Source organism: Aquarana catesbeiana, linkage group LG04 (genome assembly GCF_042186555.1).
Source record: "Aquarana catesbeiana isolate 2022-GZ linkage group LG04, ASM4218655v1, whole genome shotgun sequence".
In the NCBI taxonomy this organism is placed as follows: Eukaryota; Metazoa; Chordata; class Amphibia; order Anura; family Ranidae; genus Aquarana; species Aquarana catesbeiana.
In genome coordinates this window covers 67058512-67081761 of record NC_133327.1, presented here as the reverse complement: position 1 = coordinate 67081761, position 23250 = coordinate 67058512, and the positions used below count along the sequence as shown (strand labels likewise).

Genomic DNA, 23250 nt, shown 5'->3' with positions numbered 1-23250 from the left:
TTCCTTTCAAAATTGGCTGTTAGTTAACATAAGGAATATGAATTCATCTGAAGTTGCAAATTATCCAGCATTCGTTATTTCGGATAAATTTGTATTCGTTACGTTCACTAACGAATGCTGGATAATTTGCAACTTCAGATGAATTTGTATTCATTATGTTCATTAACAGCCAAATTTGAGAGGAAACGTCAGTTACCTATATTTTAATAGTTTATAACTATTATATAGTTTAAATAATGGTTAATAAAACTTATTTTAATTATAATAGAAATTAATCGGAATGTTTCGTTCTTTCAAACTTTCAGAAAACTTTTATAAAAAAAAAAAAAAAAAAAATTGGTTAAAGCCATCTTGTTAATTCTGAGGTTTACGAAATAACTAATATGCCGAATTGACAAAAAAAAACTAATTTGAAACTAATTGCACAGGTCTAGTCAGCACACAATAGAACACCAGGCAAGATTAATGTACCAACATCAGATTGTTAGTACAGTGGCTCTGGCCTGTTAGTTTTTTTCCGTTGAGCCCGCTGGGTTGAACGAAAAGAAAAAAATAAATAAATAAATAATATAGCAGTGTGTACTATGCTTTAGTTTAAGTACATGAATGAGCCTGTGATCAACGGTTGTATTTTATCAAGACAAAGCCTATGTGCTGTTCAAACATTCAGAATTCCATATCTCTGGTATATAGTGAAAGGGGCAGATGAAGATTTGTGAAGGTAGTAGTACTGTAAAGAGACAGAATGAGTAATATGGTTTTATAATCATTGCTGCTTAAGTACAGGGCATTTATAGAATGGGGCTTTCCCATAGGATATACCCAGAGCTATCTTTTGGTTAGGTGAAACATTTGCAGTTAATTAGAGTTTGTGTCAGTTAATAAACCCCTTCAGTTACTACTTACTAGGATGCTCTAGAAAAAAAATTAAGGGAATTCAAGGGACATTTGCAGTAAAAACAAGTAATCCATCGAGGGGGCCGATTGCACATTGACAACAACGACTTACTCCTTTACAAGGACCCCTCTTTAAAGTTCAACTTTTTTAGATGGCCAATGGAGTGTCTCATACACCAAGTGAAGAATCCCATAGCTACTAATTGGAAGTCATCTTGTACTGTTTGATTTTAGCAGAGTAAATTCTGATTGGTTGCCATGGAATACATCTGTGCAGCTATGATTGGCATACTATGCTGTAGCCTGGGATAGGTTTTGACTATGTTAAACCAGAAGGTTGGCATACACATACATAGAGCAGCAAGGATGATTAAAATGGATCCACCCTGCTTTTTACAAAATTCTGGTCCCAAACGGAACTACACCAGACCTCACTCCGGCCTATGAACACTAGAGCGCCTACGTTATTTGAAATTTGAAACACTGTACCCAAGTCAATCTATCAGCCTGCCCATAGATGGATCAAATCTCAGCTGGTCTCTGCTAAATTTTGATCCATGTATGGCTAGCTTTAGTGGGTTTTATTTAAGACCAGATTATTCAGGTTTATAACACTGCTTAGTAGAAATGGTATCCGCATCTTGAAGTGCTACCATGCTGAGGCCATGTAGAGTGTATATCTTCTATAAAACAAACACTGAGCTTAGACAGAAGGACCCTTTTCTAACCCATACCTAGACAACGCCAAGCATAACCTACAGAGTAGATATGGCTCCTAAAATAACGTTTCAAAATGCGAAGGGACTAATCAGTCGCGATTTTGAAAGAACAACCCCCTCAGCTTAAACATTGTAGTCCCCCCCCCCCCCCCCCCCCACTGTTTTGCCTTTGTAGAGAAAGAGAAAAGGGGTTATGATACACTAGATTACCAAAAGTATTGGGGGCACCTGCCTTTACACGTACATGAACTTTAATGGCATCCCAGTCTTAGTCTATAGGGTTCAATATTGGCCCACCCTTTGTAGCTATAACAGCTTTAACTCTTCTGAGAAGGCTGTCCACAAGGTTTAGGAGTGTGTCTACGGGAATGATTGACCATTCTTCCAGAAGTGCAATTGTGAGGTCAGGCACGGACGTTGGATGAGAAAGCTTGGCTCACAGTCTCCTCTCCATTTCATCCCAAAGGTGTTCTGTCAGGTTAAGGTCAGGACTCCATGCAGGCCAAGCAAGTTCTTCCACCCCAACCTTGCTTATTCAGGTCTTTATGGACCTTGTTTGCGCAAAGGGTGGACTCAATACTGAACCCTATGGACTAAGGACTGGGATGCCATTAACCACTTCCCGCCAGCTGGCCTTCATATGACGTCCTTGACTTTGTGCAGCTACAGGCATCATTCAGATATCAGCTTTTTCAGCTGGCGATTCCCTACACTACAAGAATGATCATAGCAACTGTTCCACCGCTTGGTCATTGTTATGGGCGGCAAGAGGGGACATTCCCCCCTCCCGCCACCCTCCGGTGCTTCTACCGACTCATCGCTTCCAACGGTGAGTTGGAGACAGGATCCGCTGGCCCCGGATGTTTACCATAGAGCTTTCTGGTGGACCAGATGGTCGCCGGAGTCTCTAGGATTGTTTGGAGGCCGGGCGCGATGTTATATGATCACGCTCAGCCTCTGCATTAAAACAAACGCTGCCGCCTCGGCTGGAAAGCCAAGATTTTTTTGGCTTTCAGGATTTCCAACCTAGAGGTGAGATGTGGGGGGTCTTATTGACCCTATATCTCACTGTAAAGAGGATGTTTACATTCCTTGTAATAGGAATAAAAGTGATCAAATTTTTTTTTAATAAAAAGTGTCAAAAAAAATATTTAAGTACCCCTGTCCCCGCGTGCTCGCACGCAGAAGCGAATGCATATGCAAGTCCCACCCACATATGAAAAAGGTGTTAAAACCACACGTGAGGTATCGTCATGAACGTTAGAGCGAGAGCAATAATTCTAGACCTCCTCTAACTCAAAAAAATGTAACCAGTAAAAAATTTTTTAAAGCGTCGCCTATGGGAGGTTTTAAAGCGGAGGTCCGTCGGAAATTTTTTTTTAAAAGCCAGCAGCCACAAATACTGCAGCTGCTGACTTTTAATATATGGACACTTACCTGTCCAGGGAGCCTGCCATGTCACCAACCAAAGCCGATCTGTCCGTCAGCTCTCGGCTGCTGCCACCGCCATCATCGGTAGGGGAATCAGGAAGTGAAGCCACACGGCTTCACTTCCTGGTTCCCTACTGCGCATGGGCGAGTTGCGCCCTCGCTGGTCCCTGCTGTCTTCTGTCTCCCAGAAAACAGCGGGGGAGGACAGAGTAGGCACCGGAAGTGGCGTAGGTCACCATGAACGCCGCAGTGATCTATGCCAGGAAGTGGGACAAAATACCTGTATCCTCCCCCCTGAAAGGTGTCAAATGCGACACTGGGGGGGGGGGGGGGGGATTCCAAAAAGGGGACGTTCCATTTTGGGTGGAACTTCACTTTAAGTACCGAAGTTCGGCGCCCCTTCCACAATTCCACGAGCGTGTGCAATTTTGAAGCGTGACAAGTATCTATTTACTCAGTGTAACTTCATCTTTCACATTATGCAAAAAAAAAAAAAATTTGGCTAACTTTATGGTTTTGTTTTTTTTAAAGCACAGGACCTCCCCCCCCCCTCCCCCCCAAAAAAAAAAACAAAAAAACAAACCATATATAATTTTTGGGGCTTCTATGCAATTTTCTAGCAATAAAAAAAAAAAAAAAAAAAAATATATATATATATAAAGATAATTTTTTACATGTAGGAGAGAAATGGCAGAATTGGCCTGGGTGGCAAGTGGTTAAACTGCATGTAAAAGGCAGGTGTCCCAATACTTTTGGTAATATAGTGTAGTCATTTAAAAAGAAAAACAAAAAAGGGGGAAGAAAAACAAAAAAGGATTCTGTTGCCTTTCAATCACTATTTTCAGAATGTGATCAAGGTGGTAGATATGCTAGAAGCTACCATCAATAAATCAGACCTTTACCAGTGTCCGCCTGTATTCTTGACATGTGAATCAAAAACTCCTTAAAAAAAAAAAAAAAAAAAAAAAAAAAAACACAAACAAAAAACTTAGAATACAAACACACACACACACACACACACACACACACACACAGTGCAAAATCCCAAAAAAGTTATTTTGTATAAAATCCCTAGGTGCAAAGTGCTGTCAGAAAGCTGTGCATAAACACCAATTTCCATGAAGTCACCGTGGTGCTAATATGCAAACATCTAGTGCAATCTTCAATGGTTTAACACGGTGCCACCTCCAATCCCTATGTGGATCCTTCCCCAACTTTGAGAACTCTTTAGATTCCAAGATTATAAAAATCAAGAGAGGATAACAGAAGACATTGCATAGTTCCCTTTATTAAAATAAAAATCAAATAAAACCAATGCACTCAATTCAGCAGTGCTATCCCAGCACCAATTTTGCAGTTTTTGTAAAAGAGCTTCATCTGCCCTCTGCACAAAGTAGAAAAGTCAGAACATCTGTCCAGTTTTGGTTGCCATCCTTGATGGGCTGATTTCTTTTTACTTCCTGTCCCAAGGACAAGAAAATACGAGGATGGCACTGGGACAGGAAGCCACAGTTTGTTTGGATGGAGGGTTAAGACTACAGTCAGGTTTTTATCAAATATACTGTTTGAAGTAAACGTCTGATTATTGGTCAAGCTTACTTGATGCATTCATGCCTTCTTCCTTTTAAAGTACAATAGGATTAAGAAAGCATGTTGCAATTGGCTGTGCACAAAAATGCATTCAGATAATCAATCCACAGAAAGCGTTCATCTATAATTGCAACAGCAATTTAATCTTGAAAATGTTTACAAATATGTAGTAACTTCCATGGCAAAATACAAATCAGAATCTGAAACTGTACTTGTGAAAACTATCTGAAGAGCTCTTGGGGTCCCAGACTCATCCCCTTGGCACTTGGTTACCAGAGACTTAATAATTCTCTGGAGAGACATAAGGAATTTCAACTAAAGTTGCATTTTCTGACATTTGGAATGGGTTGCATGGGACATTTTCAGTATAAGCTATTCCTGAGCTCCTGGTCTCGCATGATAAATTCAGTCTCTTCAATGTTTTTTTATCCTCTTCCACTGAGGATTCCTGATCCGGTATGATCACAAATTGAAACTCTTCATTCATCTTCCTCCGTGGATCCATTCTCGTCATCTTCTCTCTAAAAGAATTCTTTAAATATAATGACTATTCATTACGGTTTCTCAACCCTTCATTCTCAGTTTCATAAGCTCTATAACTCATGAGAGAAAATGGAGGGTCGAGAGACATGGTCCTGTAAAAGAAACATGAACCTGTTCAGGGCTTCATTTGTGCACACATCCCATTAAGGTGGTGGGGAAAGGATATTGGCACTCCTTCTGCCAGTAGTTGTAGACCTGGTACATCATACCCCCCTCCACAGCTCTTTTAGAACAAAAAAAAAAAAAAAAAAAAAAAAAAAAAAAACCAACACTGAAAAAGCCCAAGAATCTACACTTCAAGTGATGACCAAATACCCAGTGGCGTAGCGTGGGGGGTGCCGTGGCCCCGGGCGCGATATTTAGGGGGGCGCCAGTATGTGTCACTGGCTGCCTCCTCCTAATTTCTAATTTTGTGTCCCCGGCCGCCATGTTAAGTGTCCGGCGCCCTGTGATTGGGTGTATGGGGGTCATGTGAGGTGCCCCGCCTCCGCACATGACCCCCATACACTCAATCACAGGGTGCTGGATACTGAACATGGCAGCAAGCAGAGCGCAGGGGAGAGAAGAATGTGAGCCGCCGCTGTGTTCTCCTCCTCATCCGGATCGATGCAGCCAGGATAAGAAGGTAAGTGAGAGTCTTGTTACTGGGAGGGGGAGGGAGGGGGGCGAAAGAGAGAGACACTGGAGGCAGGACAGTGTAGTGTAGTATAGTATGGAGGTCAGTGTAGTGTCACTATGGGGGGCAGTGTAGTGGTCAGTATAGTGGTCAGTATAGTATAGTGGTTAGCATAGTGGTCAGTACAGTGTAGTATGGTGGTCAGTATAGTGTAGTATCGTGGTCAGTGTAGTGTATGGTGGACAGTGTAGTGTATGGTGGACAGTGTAGTGTATGGTGGACAGTGTAGTGTATGGTGGTCAGTGTAGTGTATGGTGGTCAGTGTAGTGTATGGTGGTCAGTGTAGTGTATGGTGGTCAGTGTAGTGTATGGTGGTCAGTGTAGTGTATGGTGGTCAGTGTAGTGTATGGTGGTCAGTGTAGTGTATGGTGGTCAGTGTAGTATGGTGGTCAGTGTAGTATGGTGGTCAGTGTAGTATGGTGGTCAGTGTAGTATGGTGGTCAGTGTAGTATGGTGGTCAGTGTAGTATGGTGGTCAGTGTAGTATGGTGGTCAGTGTAGTGGACAATGTAGTGTAGTGGACAGTGTATTTCTCAGTGTAGTGGTCAGTATAGGAATCAGGTAGGTCAGTACTATTGTATTTGAAGGGACTCGGGGATAGCTAAAAGTCCGCAGGTTGGGGGGGGCGCAAATTACTTGCCTTGCCCCAGGTGCTGACAACCCACGCTACGCCACTGCAAATACCTCTTGTTCTTGAGGTCATACAGCTCTGGGGATAAAATCAGGATGGTGTGAAATTGAGATGACAATCTTGCCAATAGTCCTAGTTAGGCCAAAGTCACACAATTTGATTTTGTGACATCTTTTGTCCACGAGCAAGACATTGTCTGGTGCCAATCCTTTGCTATGCATGAAATCCAGAGCCCAGGTCAACTGTATTACTCAGCGTTTTACCATTTCTTCAAGAATTCCCACCTGAAAACATAAGACATTTCAAAAATCACAACCTATATACATAGTTTAGGTGAATTGAAGTTAATAGTTCTAAAGGAATTTTTTTATGCAGACTTGTAGCTTTAATGAAAAAGGTCAGTTCACCCAAAACTGAAATGTGCATGGGTTGAATCTGGGATTCAGGATCTGGGCTGCTTTGCAAAACCACTGCACAGAGCAGGCAAGTATAACTTTTTTTTTTTTCTTTAAAAAAAAACAAAAAAAAACAAAAAAAACATACACTCAATAAAATAAGCACTTATCGTCTAAAAGTAATGCAGTCATTTAGACTCCATTCACACCTGAGCATAGTGATTTACTGGCATATTTTAGTTATTTTTTAAAAAGCGGTTTTGCAGCTTTTTAAAGCATTTTAGAAGTGTATTACAAGAGTCTTACAGCTTCAGGCATTTTTGTTTAGCCAATAGGAAGCATTAGGGTGAGGAGAGGGAGAGGAAATTAGGGGTGGAGATCTGCTATTTGAGTGTAAGGCCCGGTTCACACTTGTGCGATGCCAGACATTGCATGTAATTCGCAGCGCACTGCTGTTCACATTACATGCGATGTCTGTGCGGTGTGATTTCAGCCATACAGATAGTATGGCTGATATCGCACCAAATTCGGTCCAAACACGCACAGGACCCTTTTTTCTGTTCGGACCAGAATCAGATCGCATGCATGTTCGCACACATGCGTTCCGATTCATGTCCGAACTGTCAGTTCACAGTGCGATACGCGAGCTAAACTGGGGGTGTTGTTAACAATGTATTGACACTCCCCAGCAGTTCGCATATGGCAGTGTGAACTGACATGCGAGTCAGTGCGATGCAGGAACCTGCAGTGGATTCGTAGGGTTCTCGCATTGCACCAGTGTGAACCGGGCCTTAAACACAAAGTTAGGCATTTCTATTGAAGTCTATGGGGCAAAAAAAAAAAATTATTGCAATCTGCCAAAAGAAGCTCATATGTGAAAAGAGGCCATTGAAATTAATGGGTTCTGGTTTGTTGAGCGTTTAAGAGCTACACGCTACAAGCAGAAAAAAAATCTCAGGTGGGAAAGGGGCCTAAAAGGTTTCTCCCCCCTCCCCCTTCTTTTATTTAGACACATTGAGAATAGTGGAGTTGTTGGCAGTAGCTATTTTCCTGGGGAAAATAGATATATATATCTCTAACTTGATCAACTGATGTCAGCAACCATTTTAAATGTTGGTTTTCGTCTTCTTGTCTCCAGTTTTAATAAAAGACTCACTTAACCAAATGCATAAACAGCTCACCTGAGGCTCATGTAGGCTTCTGGCCATAGCCATTTTCTGGGTCATGATGAAATAGTCCAGGGTGTCAAAGATTGGGTAGAAGGTGATGCCTCGGTTGTTATACAGAGAAATGGGCATGAAGAGATCCTTTAGAAATGCTTTTACCTTGTGCCTGTCCTTTCTCACCAATTTCATGGACATTGTTTTACCTAAACACAAATGAGATATATCAGCCGTCAGATTCTAAACCGTATTGGTTCAGCAGGGACTGACCCCAGATTCGAACTATGTATGGGCAGGCCAATTGTACCCAAGTTAATCAACCATGCTTTGCAGGAAAGAAAAACCATCTACGGCTGACTTTACATCACACAAGGATTTCATTGTTCATAATAAACAAACACTTGGCTCTTCCTTTGTATTATACTGTGCTAGAAACATGGAGAGAAACGGATTGCCTAAAGATGAAATAAGTTATTTTTCATTCCTTTTGATTCAAAAAAAAAAAAAAAAAAAAACCACACACACACACACACACACACACACACACACACACACCAGAAAGCGGGTTTTTTTGCAAACTGTTTCGATGTGATTTAGAACAGTCTTTGTTTTCTATAGGAATCTATTGTATTCTTCATTTTCAAACCAGCCCCATATCATTGAGAGAAAGTTTCCTATTAAAAAAAAAACTTCAGTTTTTTTGGGTGAAATTTATTTATATTTTTTAAGTTTAAAAGTTTAAGCTGACATTTTAGAATCTTTAGTTTTCTATCAAATCTTCATTAAAGACATGTTTAGTACAGTGTTAATTTTGACAAATTTCGTTTTAGTCTTGACTAAAATACCATCTGCAATTGTTTTAGTCCTCTAAAATTTAATGGGTTTAGTTCAATTGTAATGCATTTAAGCATTTCTTTAGAATCGCCAAAATTATATACGCCTGGAGTAAAAATTCAACATATTTATAGTATTAAGGGTTGAACATGCACTACAGATACAAAATTTAGCCGTTGCGATATATAAAAGGTCTTTATAAATAAAACCAATTTTCATAAACAAATACCGTATTTATCGGCATATAACACGCACTTTTTTCCCATTAAAATCGGGGGAAAATCGCGGGTGCGTGTTATACGCCGATCCCCTGCGATCCTGAGCTTCAACATCGCCGACCACGATTTGAAAATGGCACTGCTGGCGCCAAAATACACAGAGCCGGTCCTCGGCTCTTCTCGGCCACTTTCGGCTTCACTCGAGCGCCGCCCGAACCTAGCCGAGTGTACTCGGCTAGGTTCAGATAGCTCCGCTCAGTCACGCCCATCCCGGGCGGGACTACGAGTGGAGCCGAAAGTGAACGAGAGCCGCTGAGAAGAGCCGAGGACCGGCTCTGTGTATTTCGGCGCTGGCGGTGCCATTTTCAAATCGCGGTCGGCAATTTGGAAGCTCAGGATCGCGGCACCATTTTCAAACTGTGAGCTACAAGGCTGCACTGGGGCAAGGCTGCAATGGACACTGACAAGGCTGCACTGGGGCAAGGCTGCAATGATGGGCATTTAAATGTAAGTTTTTTTTTTCCCCTTCAACTTCCCTCCTAGAAGTTTATTTTCCTTAAAATTCCCTCCTAAACTTGGGGTGCGTGTTATACGCCGGTGCGTGTTATACACCGATAAATACGGTATTTCTTTTTGACAAGCAGAAGTACAACTTGAAAATATAAAAACGCACCCTATAAAATCTATTGAAACAACTACATTTTATAAGAAAAGCCTTTCATGTTTTTTTCCTTTTTAGCAGGTTAGTAGATACCCCCCTACATATTCTTATGTGGTAGTGCAGTGTTAATTTTGATGTCAAATTTCAATTTGGTTTTAGTCATAGTCTTGACTAAAATGCCATTTTAGTTTTATTCGTGTCAACGAAATTGTTTTAGGTAGACAAAATGAACACAGGTTTAGTATAGGAGGTGTCCATAATGGTCATGACAAAGCATGCTAAGCTTTCTACTTATGGCTAGTACACATGGGCTGAATGTTGGGTGGCATTGGTTGGTTCAATAGAAACCAGCCGATATTCGTCCCGTGTGTACAGCAGCCAGGTCAGACAAAAGCCAGCCCTTCATCTGGATTCAGTCAAAGGTCATGACCAAAAAAAAGTCCAACAACCAACTCCTGATCCTGGAGTGTTCTGACAGGGGTTTGGGAGGGGCTGTCAGAACACAATAGCTCAGCAGGGGAGATCTCTGTACCAATATTGAATTGTTAGTACAGCAGCTCTGCCCTGAGCTGTAGTTTTTTTTTTTTCATTCAAACTAGTAGGGTGTACTGGCTTTAGGCTGCCAAAGAGAGTGCTGGCTGTTTCTTTAAGACAGGAGTCCAACCACCGGGTCGTGGAATCTCTGTGGCAGGCCGAGCGGCATGAGAGAGCCAGGCGGGTTGGCTGGCAGATGAGAGAAGTGGTAGGATGAGCGACCAGAGAATGACATCTCTCACCGCCTGCTCTGCATAGCCACAGTTCTGCCCTCACTGTGCAGCCATGAGCAGCAGAGAGATTACATCATCTCTCACTGCCCGCACTTACTCTGGGAGCCATGTGATGAAAAGCTGGGGAGAGAGACTGCCAGATCTGCTGTCACCAATTTGCCTTTTAAAAGTGACAAGCTGCATCTGGTATTTTTTGGTGGCAGGCAACAGTGGGAAGCTTCAGTTGGTGGCAATCCACATTTGGTGGCTAGGTGACCTGACACTCAGGGCTCCCACTGATTCTACATTATGGCAAATTGAACCATTTCATTTTATATTACAATGTAATAATAGAAATAATGCACTTCAATCATCTTGGCACCAAATCAACCATGGTGCCGTGATGATTGAAGCTCCAACACCAGCCATTGCCTGCAAAGAACTGCATGGCACCCCCCCCCATTGGTATGTCTTAAGTAAAACAAATTTTTTTCTTCTTGTGCTAAATGGGTGGGGGAGGAGGAGGAGGAGGAGGAGGAGGAGGAGGAGGAGGAGGAGGAGGAGGAGGAGGAGGAGGAGGAGGAGGAGGAGGAGGAATTTCAAAACTTACCAATAAGATGGTATATTCAACAGATTAAAATACGTGAAAGCTATAATTGCTTGTACCGTGGCCCAAACTCTGATGTATTGATCTTGAGAATTTCTCAGCGTACACAGTTGTAAATGTAGATCCCATTGTAGGGTGCAAGGTGGATATCTTTTGTTACCTTTGAAATAACACATTTTCCAATGTCAATAAAAATAGAAAACACACGCACACACACAAAGCCCTTCATGGATGGATGTGAACCACATAAACACACCGCAAGATTTACAACATAAAATGGACCTAAAGTGTGCCCTGGTCTGTATACCAAAAAAGGGGGCATAACCATAATAAGTAATAGATGTGTGTGGAGATAAATAAATTGAGAAATGCCCCGAAAAAGGGAATGGGAGGGTATCTTGCACAGGAACCGACAAAGACCACAGTTGAAAATGGGCCGACTTTGTAGCGTGTGACAACGAAGAGCAAGAATGTACGAATTAGTTGGCTCAGGGTTTGTGCTTGACAAACTGAGCCATGAATTTGTGGTTTGCACGAGGCTATACAAGACTACGCACGGAGACTTTAATAAATGGACTCGTAAGTTCCATTCCTGGGCCTCGATGATACGGGGTACCTAAACAACGATACGTGAAATGAAGAAATGACATACCAATCCTACCTGTGACAGTTGAGCAAGACGCAATCTAAAAAAAAAAAAATATATATATCATGAACGGAGAACCAAAAGCCTCTGGAAGTTCAGACACACACACACAACTCACGAACACCAAATGAGTCCGCCTAGTGACGAGATTAGAGATATTTCCATTTGGAATACCTGTCAAAGAATACCCAAATTAGCTTTGAATTGCCTGAGAGCAGAATTTGTGTCAAATGAAAAATTAGTACTTTAATACACTAGTAACACATTTCCATTTTTTTTTTATTTTACTAAATAGATTATAATGCAGTGATCTGCAAGGACTACAGATGTGTTAAGTAGTGTCTGCCTGGAAGAGAACAGGAAGGTGTTCTTTAGGTGTAAAAACAAAGGATGTATTGTCATGGAAGCTGTGAGCACCTGACTATCTCTAAAAACAAGTGTCAAAAAAGGAGATGGTGGACACACCAATGATCAGAATAGCTGGGCCAGGCACAGACATGTGATATAAACAAAGATAAGTGGGCATAGCCATTTTGGAAAAATGGATTTTCATTCTACATTTATATAATAAAACAATATATCAGCTACATGCACCCAGTCAAGTCACACATGTCATCATGGGCCCACTTCTAGATTTCCTATCCCTTAACCGCTTCCAGACTGCCCACCCTACATATACTGCGGCAATGAGCGGGTCCGGCGGCCGACGCCACGACACGCCGTTCACAGGAGACACGGACCAGTAGTGTCACTGGTCCCCAAAAAATGATCACTTTGTGGCAGACAAATCTGACCGTATGTCGCATTCCTGCTAAAAAAAGCCATTAATCTAACCCTTAGTTTGGTTTGCACAAAAGTTATTGCGTCTACAATCAATAAACGTTTATTGGGATTTTACTACCAAAAATATGTAGCAGTATACATATTGGCCTAAACTGATGAAGAAATTTTATTTAAAAATGTTTTATTTGGAATGTTTTATAGCAGAAGGAATATTGTTTATTGAAAATTGCTGTTTGTTTATAGCGCAAAAAATAAAAAACGGAGGTGATCAAATACCGCCAAAAGAAAGCTCTATTTGTGGTAAAACAAATATTATAATATTATTTGAGTACAGCATCGTGCAAGTGTCAGTTAAAGCAACAGCGCCGTATTACAAAAAAATGGCCTGGTCAGGAAGTGGGCAAAAACTTCTGTTCTGAAGTGTTTAATCAGAAAGTCTTTGTGATTTCACTTTTAACTTACCCCCAGCCAAAATGTTGCTTTAAGTTTTGAATAGAGTGCCAGGTTTTTACTTCTGTCTGACTATCATTGGGCAGATTTGCCCTTACTTCCCATCTCTTCTGTCATGAGTTCTAACCCTTCCCTGCTCTACTAAAAACTAAACACATTTTGATAGAAGTTGGGCTTAATCACGAATGATGTTCCCATGCCGCGAGTTCATTTTTTCTGTGACTATTGTCAATCAAAAAAAAAAAAAGAGGAGTTTGCGTGAAAATGGCTAAGTCTAGGTACACAAAAGCCTGGATTTAGCTATTACACTGTAAATGTAAAGGCAATTTTATCATTTTATTAAGAAGGCATGATTGGTTGAAAATTAGCCTGTTTTTGCATCTTTGAACTGTTCACTCAGAATACCAAATGGCTGATATATAGTGACAGGGGCAGATATAGTTTTATATGGACATTAGCAATATCTCACGGTTTTACAGTCCCATTGGCACACAATAAATATAACACAGTTGTGCTCATAAGTTTACACACCCTGGCAGAATTTATGATTTCTTGGCCACTTTTCAGAGAATATTAATGATAACAATCGCAAAATGGCCTGGTCATGGGGGGGGGGGGGGGGTAAAACCTTCCTGAGTTGAACTGGTTAAGCATAATTAACATCACTGCTCCTGAAAAAAAATAATTCAAAAACATTTTTGCATTGATACATGTCCTCCAGGGCAGTATTCAGGCCCCCATACCCCTTGTAAGGCCCATTACTTGCATGGAAGCCTTCGAAAATTGGCACTTTTGATTTTTCCCGTTTGGCTCTAATAGACTTCAATGGGGTTCGCTGTTTGGGTTAAAACATTTTCCCGGTTTGGGAGTTCTGCTGCAAACCAAGCAGGGGGGTGTTCGGCCCATGTCTATTGTATAGTCACAAATTCTTTATTTTGCCATATTCATAAAGAGTATCCAAAATGTAACCTATAACAAAAATTCTAAAGTTTTCCTTTACTAAACGATAAAAAAAAAAAAGAAGTATTTGTACACACACACACACACACTTTAAAAAAAACTCTAAAATGAAATTCTCAGCTGAGCCCGCACTCCCACAAGTCAGAGTGAATAATAAAATTATCCTGCAAGAAAATTATCAGCCCTAAACTGAATTGTGGGATGATGATGATGGATGATGATTTTGCCGCCCCCCCCCCCCCCCCCCCCCAATAATACAGCACCAGCTGCAACTGGATTTTACTGTATAACAAATCAAAAAAGGTTGCTAAAAAAAAAAACACATCTTAGCCACCACATATTTTGTGTGGATCAAGTATCAGGATACACTTTTAAATGCAATAGAGAGGGAAAAAAAAAAAAAAAAAATAGTCTAAGGCCCTGTTCACACATCGCATCCAATTCGCAGGACATTTTAAAATGCATTCATTTGAATGCATCTGGTTCACATATGTGCGTTGCATTCACACTGCACATTGCCCAAAAAACTTGTGCGTTTTTCTTGGCATTGCGGTGCAAATTACAAGCACATTATCTTCTATGGGAACACATCTGATTCGCAGATGCATTCCGTTCTGAACACAAATTCTCTCCTTCTCCTCCCCCTCTCCCTGCTCACTGATCCGCAGCTACAACGGAGAGAGGAACCGCTGGTTTTTTCCTCTTCGCAGAGAAAACGGAGCTGGAATTTGCACCACACATATATGAACCCAGCCTAAAGCTTTATGCAAACTGGTACTGTAGAGGAAGTCAGTTATTGGTTGGAAACCACCACTTTCACTGCACCATTTTTGATTTAAATATCTTCTTTTCTTTCTGGGAACTAATAAAATCCATTTTACCACCATAGCATCACTCCCAATAAGTTGCACTACAGAAATCTATGCAGTATCAGTGGTCGGATTAGCCTGTGTCCTGCTCACTTTAGTTTTAGGGGCAGTTCACACCACATGCAGTCCAGTGCAGTTTTTTTTCTGCATTAAAAACGGTTGGAAAGTAGGTCACATGACTTTCAATGGCAAAGTTTACACCAGTGCAGTCAGTTCCAGAAAACAAAACAAACAAAAAAAACACCCACACCACACAAAGCAAAGCATCTGCAATGCATCAAAAAGGCACCGGAACGCCCATGCAAAGACGCACCTGAAACGGATCTGGAGTGCATTTTTGTGGTGCGAACTGGCCCTTACAGTTGCATAGGTTTTATTATGCCAAAATAAAATAAGCAACAAAAAGGTAATGCAAAAGAAAAAAAAAAATACTTAATACATTTCATGAGATTCTAGTTTATTACAATACATTAGCTGCACCCAATTACACAAGCAAGGTGCTACAGTACCTGTAGAGGTGAGCTGGTATATCCACCTGGGAGTCAATGTATACTTATAATGGAAGAAATACAAGCAGTCATAAGAGGCAGCCTGGCTTACCAACACATTCCAGGGTATGAGGCTTCAGCTGCATAGTGGGAATGTGTATATTCCATGTTCTACTAATACCCTAGCAAAATGGTCATTTGAAATGAACCACCAAGCAGCACTGAGGATACACTGGTTCATAGAGCCACTCAGGTTTTTAATGAATAAGCTAGTAAACCTTACCTGCAGGGTGCTCCCTACTAGTTTGAAGCAGGAGAAGGAATGTGCATGGTGTTCACTTTCCAATTAAGAACCCAAAAGGTGAGGTGTAAACCACAGTTGGAGGCCACATGAGCTAATGCAGGTGCAGCTTATTGAGAACATCCCTTGCTTATTTGTATAAGGAGCCTTGCCCTATGTGTGTGGGTCATACTAAAATAAAAGTATCAAATATACTTTTAATGCTTAGTGAATATCTTGTGACCAAAACCCATTACACTGAACCCATCCCATTCAATTATAGCAAACAATGTGGGACATTCAGAGTTCTGTTCCATTACCCATTAATTATAAATCTACCGAATTAGCTTAAGGCCCCTTTCAAACGGTCGTGTCCGTGTACGGACTCCGCTTTGCTCAGCAGGGATCGCTCCACTGATCCCCGCTGAGCCGGTGGATGACAGGTCCGTCTCTGCTCGCTGTGCAGGGATGAACCTCCTGTCTGTTTTCATCCGATCTGCCAGACGGATGGAAAATAGGGTTTCTATTTTAGTGGATTGGATGTCAGCGGTCATGTCACAGCTGACATCCGTCGCTCCATAGACCTGCATGGAGCATCCGTTTAGGTCCGTCTAAAAAAAAAAAACTGACAGGCAGACCTAAACGGTCCGCCCGTGTGAAAGGGGCCTAACGGATAATCTTATAATCAGGTGTATCATGTTACAGATGGACTAGCCTCTGCTCCCCAGTTTTGACAGCTAGCAGGGGATTTTCTCCCCTCGCTAGTGGTCACAATCTGAAGAGTGAAAAATAAAATAAATACACACACACACCATGTGGGGCTCCCAGCTGCATCATTCATAGAATTCTGTGAATGGGAAAACTACAATTACAGAAGCTTTTCTGGCTGTTGGCTTATATTTCTCCATGAACTACCATGGCGCTGTTGAGTGCTGTGGTAGTTCATTGATTCTGTCATTGTAAAACTGCCTGCACGAGGTATGGGCAGACAGCTTACACTGACAGTCTGCATGACATCAGTGACCTGCTGATCACTGGTGCAATGCTTTCCATGATAAAATATACATTTTATATATAGCCATTTAACCAGAAAAAAGTGCATTATTTTTTGTTTATAAGGGTGAACTTATCCTTTAAAAAAAAATAGCATTGGGTGCTAATTTAGAGCGTTAGGGCACCAGTCACAATGAATGAAAGCAGATGCATAAGAAAAAAAAAAAAAAAAAAAGGGGAGGCATGGACATGCATTATTGTAACGTGCCTCTAACATGCGTTGTTGCAACACACAAATCTGAAGGAGTCCTGTAAGTTTTATTCATACATCAGAATCTCAAAATTGAAACATATTTAAAAGCATTGGTCAATGTTATGCATATTTTATATACACACATACCCTGTATATGCCATCATATACAGTGAGTGAGCCATTGCTCAGTTTGAATCTCTACAGTTCTGCTGAGTTTTATTTGTTTAAAGTAGAACTAAAAGGCAAAAAACATTTTTTTACATTTTGGATAGTGTAGTGTTGGGTTATATCCCTTATGTCAGTTTTTTGCCATCCGTGTCCCACTATGGAGATTTTCCTTGATTACCTGTATCATAGTCAACACAGGAAGTTAAGGAAATGGGTATGTCACCACCCAAATGGTGGCCTAGCTTAGAAAATGTTGGTTCCTAAACCTACGCAATAATGCTTTGTAGTATTAAAATCCAGCTAAACTGACCTATCTTTGTTTGTGAGAGCAATTTATCAGTTCCCACCCCATGTCTGCCTATATTCCTGCTGCAGGCTTAGATATATGGTAGATGGGCAGAGATATTGCCAATATACAAAAATTATGTGCTAAAGGCTAGAGTGGCAATGCACTGGAGTAAGCGGCTCTTTAATGGATGATCAGGTCAGAGCTTGCCTACTGCTCCAGATCCGTCTCCTCTAAGGATGAGCTCAGGCATGTTCACAAGCCGCACATGCTGAGCCCGCCAGGAAATCGGCACTGCACAGCGCTAATCACAGGCAGTGAGACACGATGTGCGGCTGCAGAGATCGGGAAATGTCTCACTGCTTGTGATTAGCGCTGTGCAGTGCCGACTTCCTGGTGGGCTCGGCCCTTACGGCTTGTGAACATGCCTGAGCTCATCCTTAGTCTCCTCTATTCCCAAAGACCAGCAAACATGCTGGTACATGTAGTTATATGGCTTTAATATGCAGAGTTCTTTTGTTACCCGTTATCCTACAAAACTTGGGCTCTTCCTGTTGAGTCAACACTTCCCTATGGAGCCATCACTGAACCAACTAGCATGTTCCTCCCTTGTAGCTGTGATACTGGGGATTACCTCATTCCACATGTGAATAATCCAATTCATCTGTCAAGTTCTTATAGCATCCCGAGGTCGCTCCTCTAAAAATGAGTTATGTTAAAACCTTCCCAGTGCCTTGTTTGATGTCTCTACCTTGGGCATCTCCTGCTGACTGCCCTGTCAGCCCAGCATTCCATAATGAGCGTCATACACCTCTGTTGGCAGAAGAGAGCACCCAGGGGGCCACCACCATCCAGGGAGTAGCCCTAAGGGAGTACTGTCTCTTCTAATCCCAAAGACCAGCAGGAATACTGGTATGTGGAGCTCCACAGCTTTATCTTGCAAGGCTCTACTGTTACCTGTTATCCCACAGGCCTTGAGTCCAAGACTGATTTCTCACCTGCTGTTGAGTCAATTAGTTATATGCCAAGCCCAGCTAGACCATCTCTTTATTTAAAGTGGAACTCTCTCAATCAGCATTAACTCTTTTTAATCCTTATGCTTCTAGCTTTGGTAAATAGGAAGGTATATAATTTACTTTTTTTTTACATTTCTTCAGTTTCTTTTTTATTTCTGGTCTAGGCCAAAATGATGTCACACATCCCAAGAGTCATTTTTTCCCTTTTTTCTGAAGGAGAGGTTTTCTCAGCTAAGCACACCCTCCTACCTGCATACCTGAGCTAAGGGCAGATGAATTCCAGGAACTAAATGCTACATGAATCATCTGCCCTTATTCAAGATGGTCATGGCTTGAAAAGCTTGGGGGGTATTTTCAAAGTGATTTCTTAAAAGAAAAAGAAAGAAATAAAGCATGGGGATATGAATGCTGCAGATCTGTCTCCTCTGAACCCAAAAATCAGCAGGCATGCTGGTACATATCGTTCCATGGCTTTGTAAGGTTCTACTGTTACTGTACCAAGACTTGTGTTCAAGACAAGTTAACCACCTGCTGTTGATTCAATTAGCTACATAGCCAGACCATCTCACTTTCTATGTAAGCTGGGCCCATACCTTCCTTCACCTATAGCAGGAATATGCAATTAGCGGACCTCCAGCTGTTGCAAAACTACACATCCCATCATGCCTCTGCCTCTGGGTGTCATGCTTGTGGCTGTCAGAGTCTTGCTATGCCTCATGGGATTTGTAGTTCTGCAACAGCTGGAGGTCCGCTAATTGCATATCCCTGCCCTATAGCAAGCCATTGTGCTGCAAGTTTGAAAATGACTTGTTAAGCTATAGACTTGCCAGGCTTCACAAGTTTGTTGCACGATTGCAGCAAGTCCACATTGCATAACTCCAGATCCACGTTCTTTGCAAACATTCTGCAAGTCTGCTGCAAGTTCTGGTTCAGTTATGTTGTGCAATAGTCATCCCACCACAGGGGTCACTGTAGCTGAATTTTCATGCTGTAGACTTTCAGAGCTCTTTGTGTAGAATCACCACTAAAACGTTGCTCTTGCTTGAGACTTGCCACACAAATTTGCTACAAATTGAAAAAGTGTCAGCTAGAACTTGTGCTTCAAGTGCTCTGCAAGTGTATAACTTGCCAATAAGAATGTGCAGCAAGTTAACAGACTTACATTTTAACACTGCCACATATTTGTGGCAAGTTATCCTTGCTATCTGGGTTGCTACATATTTGTCTCCCCTACTCCCAAAGCCAGTAGCCATGCTAGTATATTTGGTCCCATGCCTTTAACATGCAAGGTTCTGGAATTGCCTGTTATCCTATAAGACTTGTGCTTAAGACTGGTTAACCACCTGCTATTGATTCAATTAACTACACCCCTGGCCTAGCTAGACCGTTTCCCTCTTCTATTTAAGATGCACTTATTCCCTCTGACTTTGTCTAAACAGTAGCTAGTGTTATTAGCCCCAGGTCTCTCAGTGGATTTGTATTTGTAAGAAGATGTCCATTGTCCCCCAATGGATAATTTGCCTCACGACCCAAAAGCACCTAGCGTCCATGGTGTTGTTGTGTTTTCATGCACACCTGCCAGCCTGGGCTGTACTCCCTACTGTCCTGTAGGGATGGGCTAATGGTTCGGCCCAAGCATGAGTTTGTGCTGAACATTTGGCCGTTCGCCGAACACCTGAATTTGCAGGGTGTTCGCCAGGTGTTTTCCCCGACGAACACCCTGCAATGCACTGAGTGCTGCACAGTGCATTCTGTGTTCAATGCTTTGGCCATTCAGGGTGCAGTGTAAGCTGGTTGTTAAGGAACGGGGCCGGAAAGCCGGCAGCAGCGTCCTTAACAACTGATGAGTCATCAGCTGTCAATGGGTTTCCCCGCTGACATCTGAATAATAACATTTTTTTTAAAAGTGGCGGTTAAAAAATAAAGAACAAAACAACATTATATGTAAGTGATTGGCCATCGAAGGGGTATGGGAGTCTGGGTACTGCCCAGGGGACATTTATCAATAAAAGAAAATTTATAAAAAAAATATTTTTTTTCAGAAGAAGTAATTTTAATGATGCTTAAAGTGCAAAAATGAAAATGAAAAATTCCTTTAAATATCGTGCCTGGAGGTACCCCTTAACCACTTGCCGACCAGCCACCGCAGTTGTACTTATGTAACATTGCTTCACCCTGTGGCCACTAGGGGGGCGCGCGCCCCCGCTGCTCACCCCCGCTGCTCGCCCCCAGAGCCGATGCGAGTGCCCGGTGGTCACGATCACTGCTGGGCTCCCGCGATAGCGACTGCCACACTGAGAACCGGGATCTGTGTGTGTAAACACACAGTTTCCGGTTCTCTGAGGGGAGAAGAGACAGATCGTCTGTTCATACAGAGTATGAACAGCGATCTGTCATCTCCCCTACACAGTCCCCTCCCCCTTCAGCTAGAATCACCTCCCAGGGAACACAATCCCTTGATCGCCCCCTAGTGTTAACCCCTTCCCTGCCAGAGACATTTTTACAGTAATCAATGCATTTTTATAGCATTGATCGCTGTAAAAATGCCAATGGTCCCAAAAATGTGTCAAAATTGTCCGATGTGTCCGCCATAATGACGCAGTCCCGATAGAAATCGCAGATTGCCGCCATTACTAGTAAAAAAAAAAAAATAAAAATGCCATAAAACTATCCCCTATTTTGTAGACGCTATAACTTTTGTACAAACCAATCAATATACGCTTATTGAGATTTTTTTACCAAGTATACCAAATATGTAGAAGAATACATATTGGCCTAAACTGAGGAAAAAAATAGTTTTTTTATATATTTTTGGGGGATATTTATTATAGCAAAACGTTAAAAATATTGCGTTTTTTTCAAAATTGTTGTTCTTATTTTGTTTATAGCGCAAAAAATAGAAACCGCAGAGGTGATGAAATACCACCAAAAGAAAGCTCTATTTGTGGGAAAAAAAGGACACCAGTTTTGTTTGAGTGCAATGTTGCACGACCGCGCAATTGTCAGTTGCAGTTGCAGTGCCGAATCGCAAAAAGCGCTCTTGTCAGGAAGGGGGTAAAATCTTCCGGGGCTGAAGCGGTTAATGTGACTGTAAAGTGGTGCATTTGTAGCATATACAGAACATGCTACAGCAAAACTGACATTTCTAAAGAAAAAAATTTCATTTAAAATAACTCACAGTTATAATTCCGGCACCCGGCTATTCAAAATTTAAAAATAAAACGGCGTGTGGTCTCCCCCATAATACATACCAGACCCTTATCCCAGCATGCAGCCTGGCAGGTCAGGATGGGGGACGACGAACAAGTGCCCCCCCTTGAACCATACCAGGCCACATGTCCTCAACATGGGGAAGGGGTTGGTGCTTTGTCCCCATGGGGACAAAGGCCTATTCCCAACCTCCCTGGGCTGTGGTTGTCGGGGCCTGGGGGTGGGGGGCTTATCGGAGTCTGGAAGTCCCCTTTAATGAATACCCTTATGCCTAATAATAATTATATCATGGTTTTGTGTCCCCTCTATAAAGGGAGAGGGGGTAAGGGGGTTTAACCTGTTTGTCCTGATGGCTTTTGTCTTCAAAACAAAGTAATAGGTAATCAATAATTTTTAGTTGTCATCAGAACAGTAGGCGAGGGGTAATCTTCCAATGTGGACAACTGTCCCATAACTCTGTATAGATTTTCTCCCATTTCCTGTTCCAGCTTCAAGATGAGAAGTAAGGAAAATCTGTAAGACTGTATCCAACAGTGTTTTAATCATCCCTTACTTTATGCAAAATTATCCAAGACTGTGACTAGTAGTAGAATAAATTATTTTCCTTTCTAACTTGGCCAGCAATAACTTGGTGTAAGTTTTTTTTTTTGTAATTTATAGACTGTATTAATTCCATAATTCTCTGTATTTCCAGGATCCATAGGATGATATTAGAAAAAGTGCTGGAGTGTCATCAGCTTTGCTTTACTTACCCATGGCTGGATGATTGAGTGAAGAGATCCAGCAGGTGCCAATTCCTGGCTGAACATATAGTAGTGTGAGATTTCCAGAAAGCTGGAATGAGCAGAGAGAAAGCCTTCATGTTCAGTAAGATAGAGTGGCATACGCATGTCATGCAGAAAGTTTTCTGATCCTTTTTCAACATTTTTAGGGCAACAAGTCTACCTATTAAAGTAAAAAGTTGATTATAATGAGATATGAGCATCCAAGGCTATGGATGATGTCCGGTACATGAACCCATGAATTTTCCATAGATTGGATGAGGTTTTTTTTCACAATGTAGCCATCTTCTCTGGGCCCTTGCTAGCAGTGAGCTAGGTGGCTTCCTTTACAGCTACAGTGTCTTGCAAAAGTATTCACCCACCTTGGCTTTTTACCCATTTTGTTACATTACAGCCTTTAGTTCAATGTTTTTCTAATCTGAATTATATGTGTAGCGCTGGTAGATTTACAATCTACCGCAGATTAGGTAAATTTAGTAAATTGTGTGTTATGAAGGTTAAAAGTTCACCTCTGTTTCAGCTTGGCTGACGTTGTGTGTGCTTCCATGCTGACAAATGGTAACAGCGACACCCACCAGTCAGTGTTGGAAGGGCAATGTGTTGAAGTGTATAGATGCTCCTCTGTCTCGGAGACAAGCTCGGTGGAGGTGGTCCTCCGAGTTGCATTCTGGGAAGGGGGTATTTATGGGACAGACGCCATGTTCTAAGTTAGTTTTTTCAGCCCACCTGCTGGCCCTCCTGGCCGACAGGTATGCGTTAAGGAGCTACCTCGTGGTCCTCCGATCGGGAGGCCCACGATCCTGCGGCGCAGGGGTGGGTCCAGGGCTTGTCTGGGGCCTACCACTGCAGCCGAGGAATGGTCCTGAGCTGTCGGTCCTGTGTGACGAAGCTGGACAGCCGAGGAGATCCAAGGGGAGGACCCGTCTTGGAGAGATCGCGCAGCGTGCGGGTCTATA

The 23250-nt window shown here is 42.0% G+C and overlaps 1 protein-coding gene across 1 annotated transcript in view; it reads right to left on the bottom strand.

Moving 5' to 3' along the window:
- Positions 1-658: 658 nt before the first annotated feature.
- The window catches only part of LOC141141168 (serine/threonine-protein kinase SBK1-like), a 31468-nt gene continuing 8876 nt past the window's right edge, over positions 659-23250 (bottom strand). Inside the window, exons 4-6 of the mRNA XM_073628870.1 lie at positions 8063-8250; positions 6750-6770; positions 659-730 (exon numbers count right to left, since the gene is read on the bottom strand). Coding sequence (XP_073484971.1) covers positions 659-730; positions 6750-6770; positions 8063-8250 — 281 coding nt within the window. The remainder of the gene's footprint in view (positions 731-6749; positions 6771-8062; positions 8251-23250) is intronic.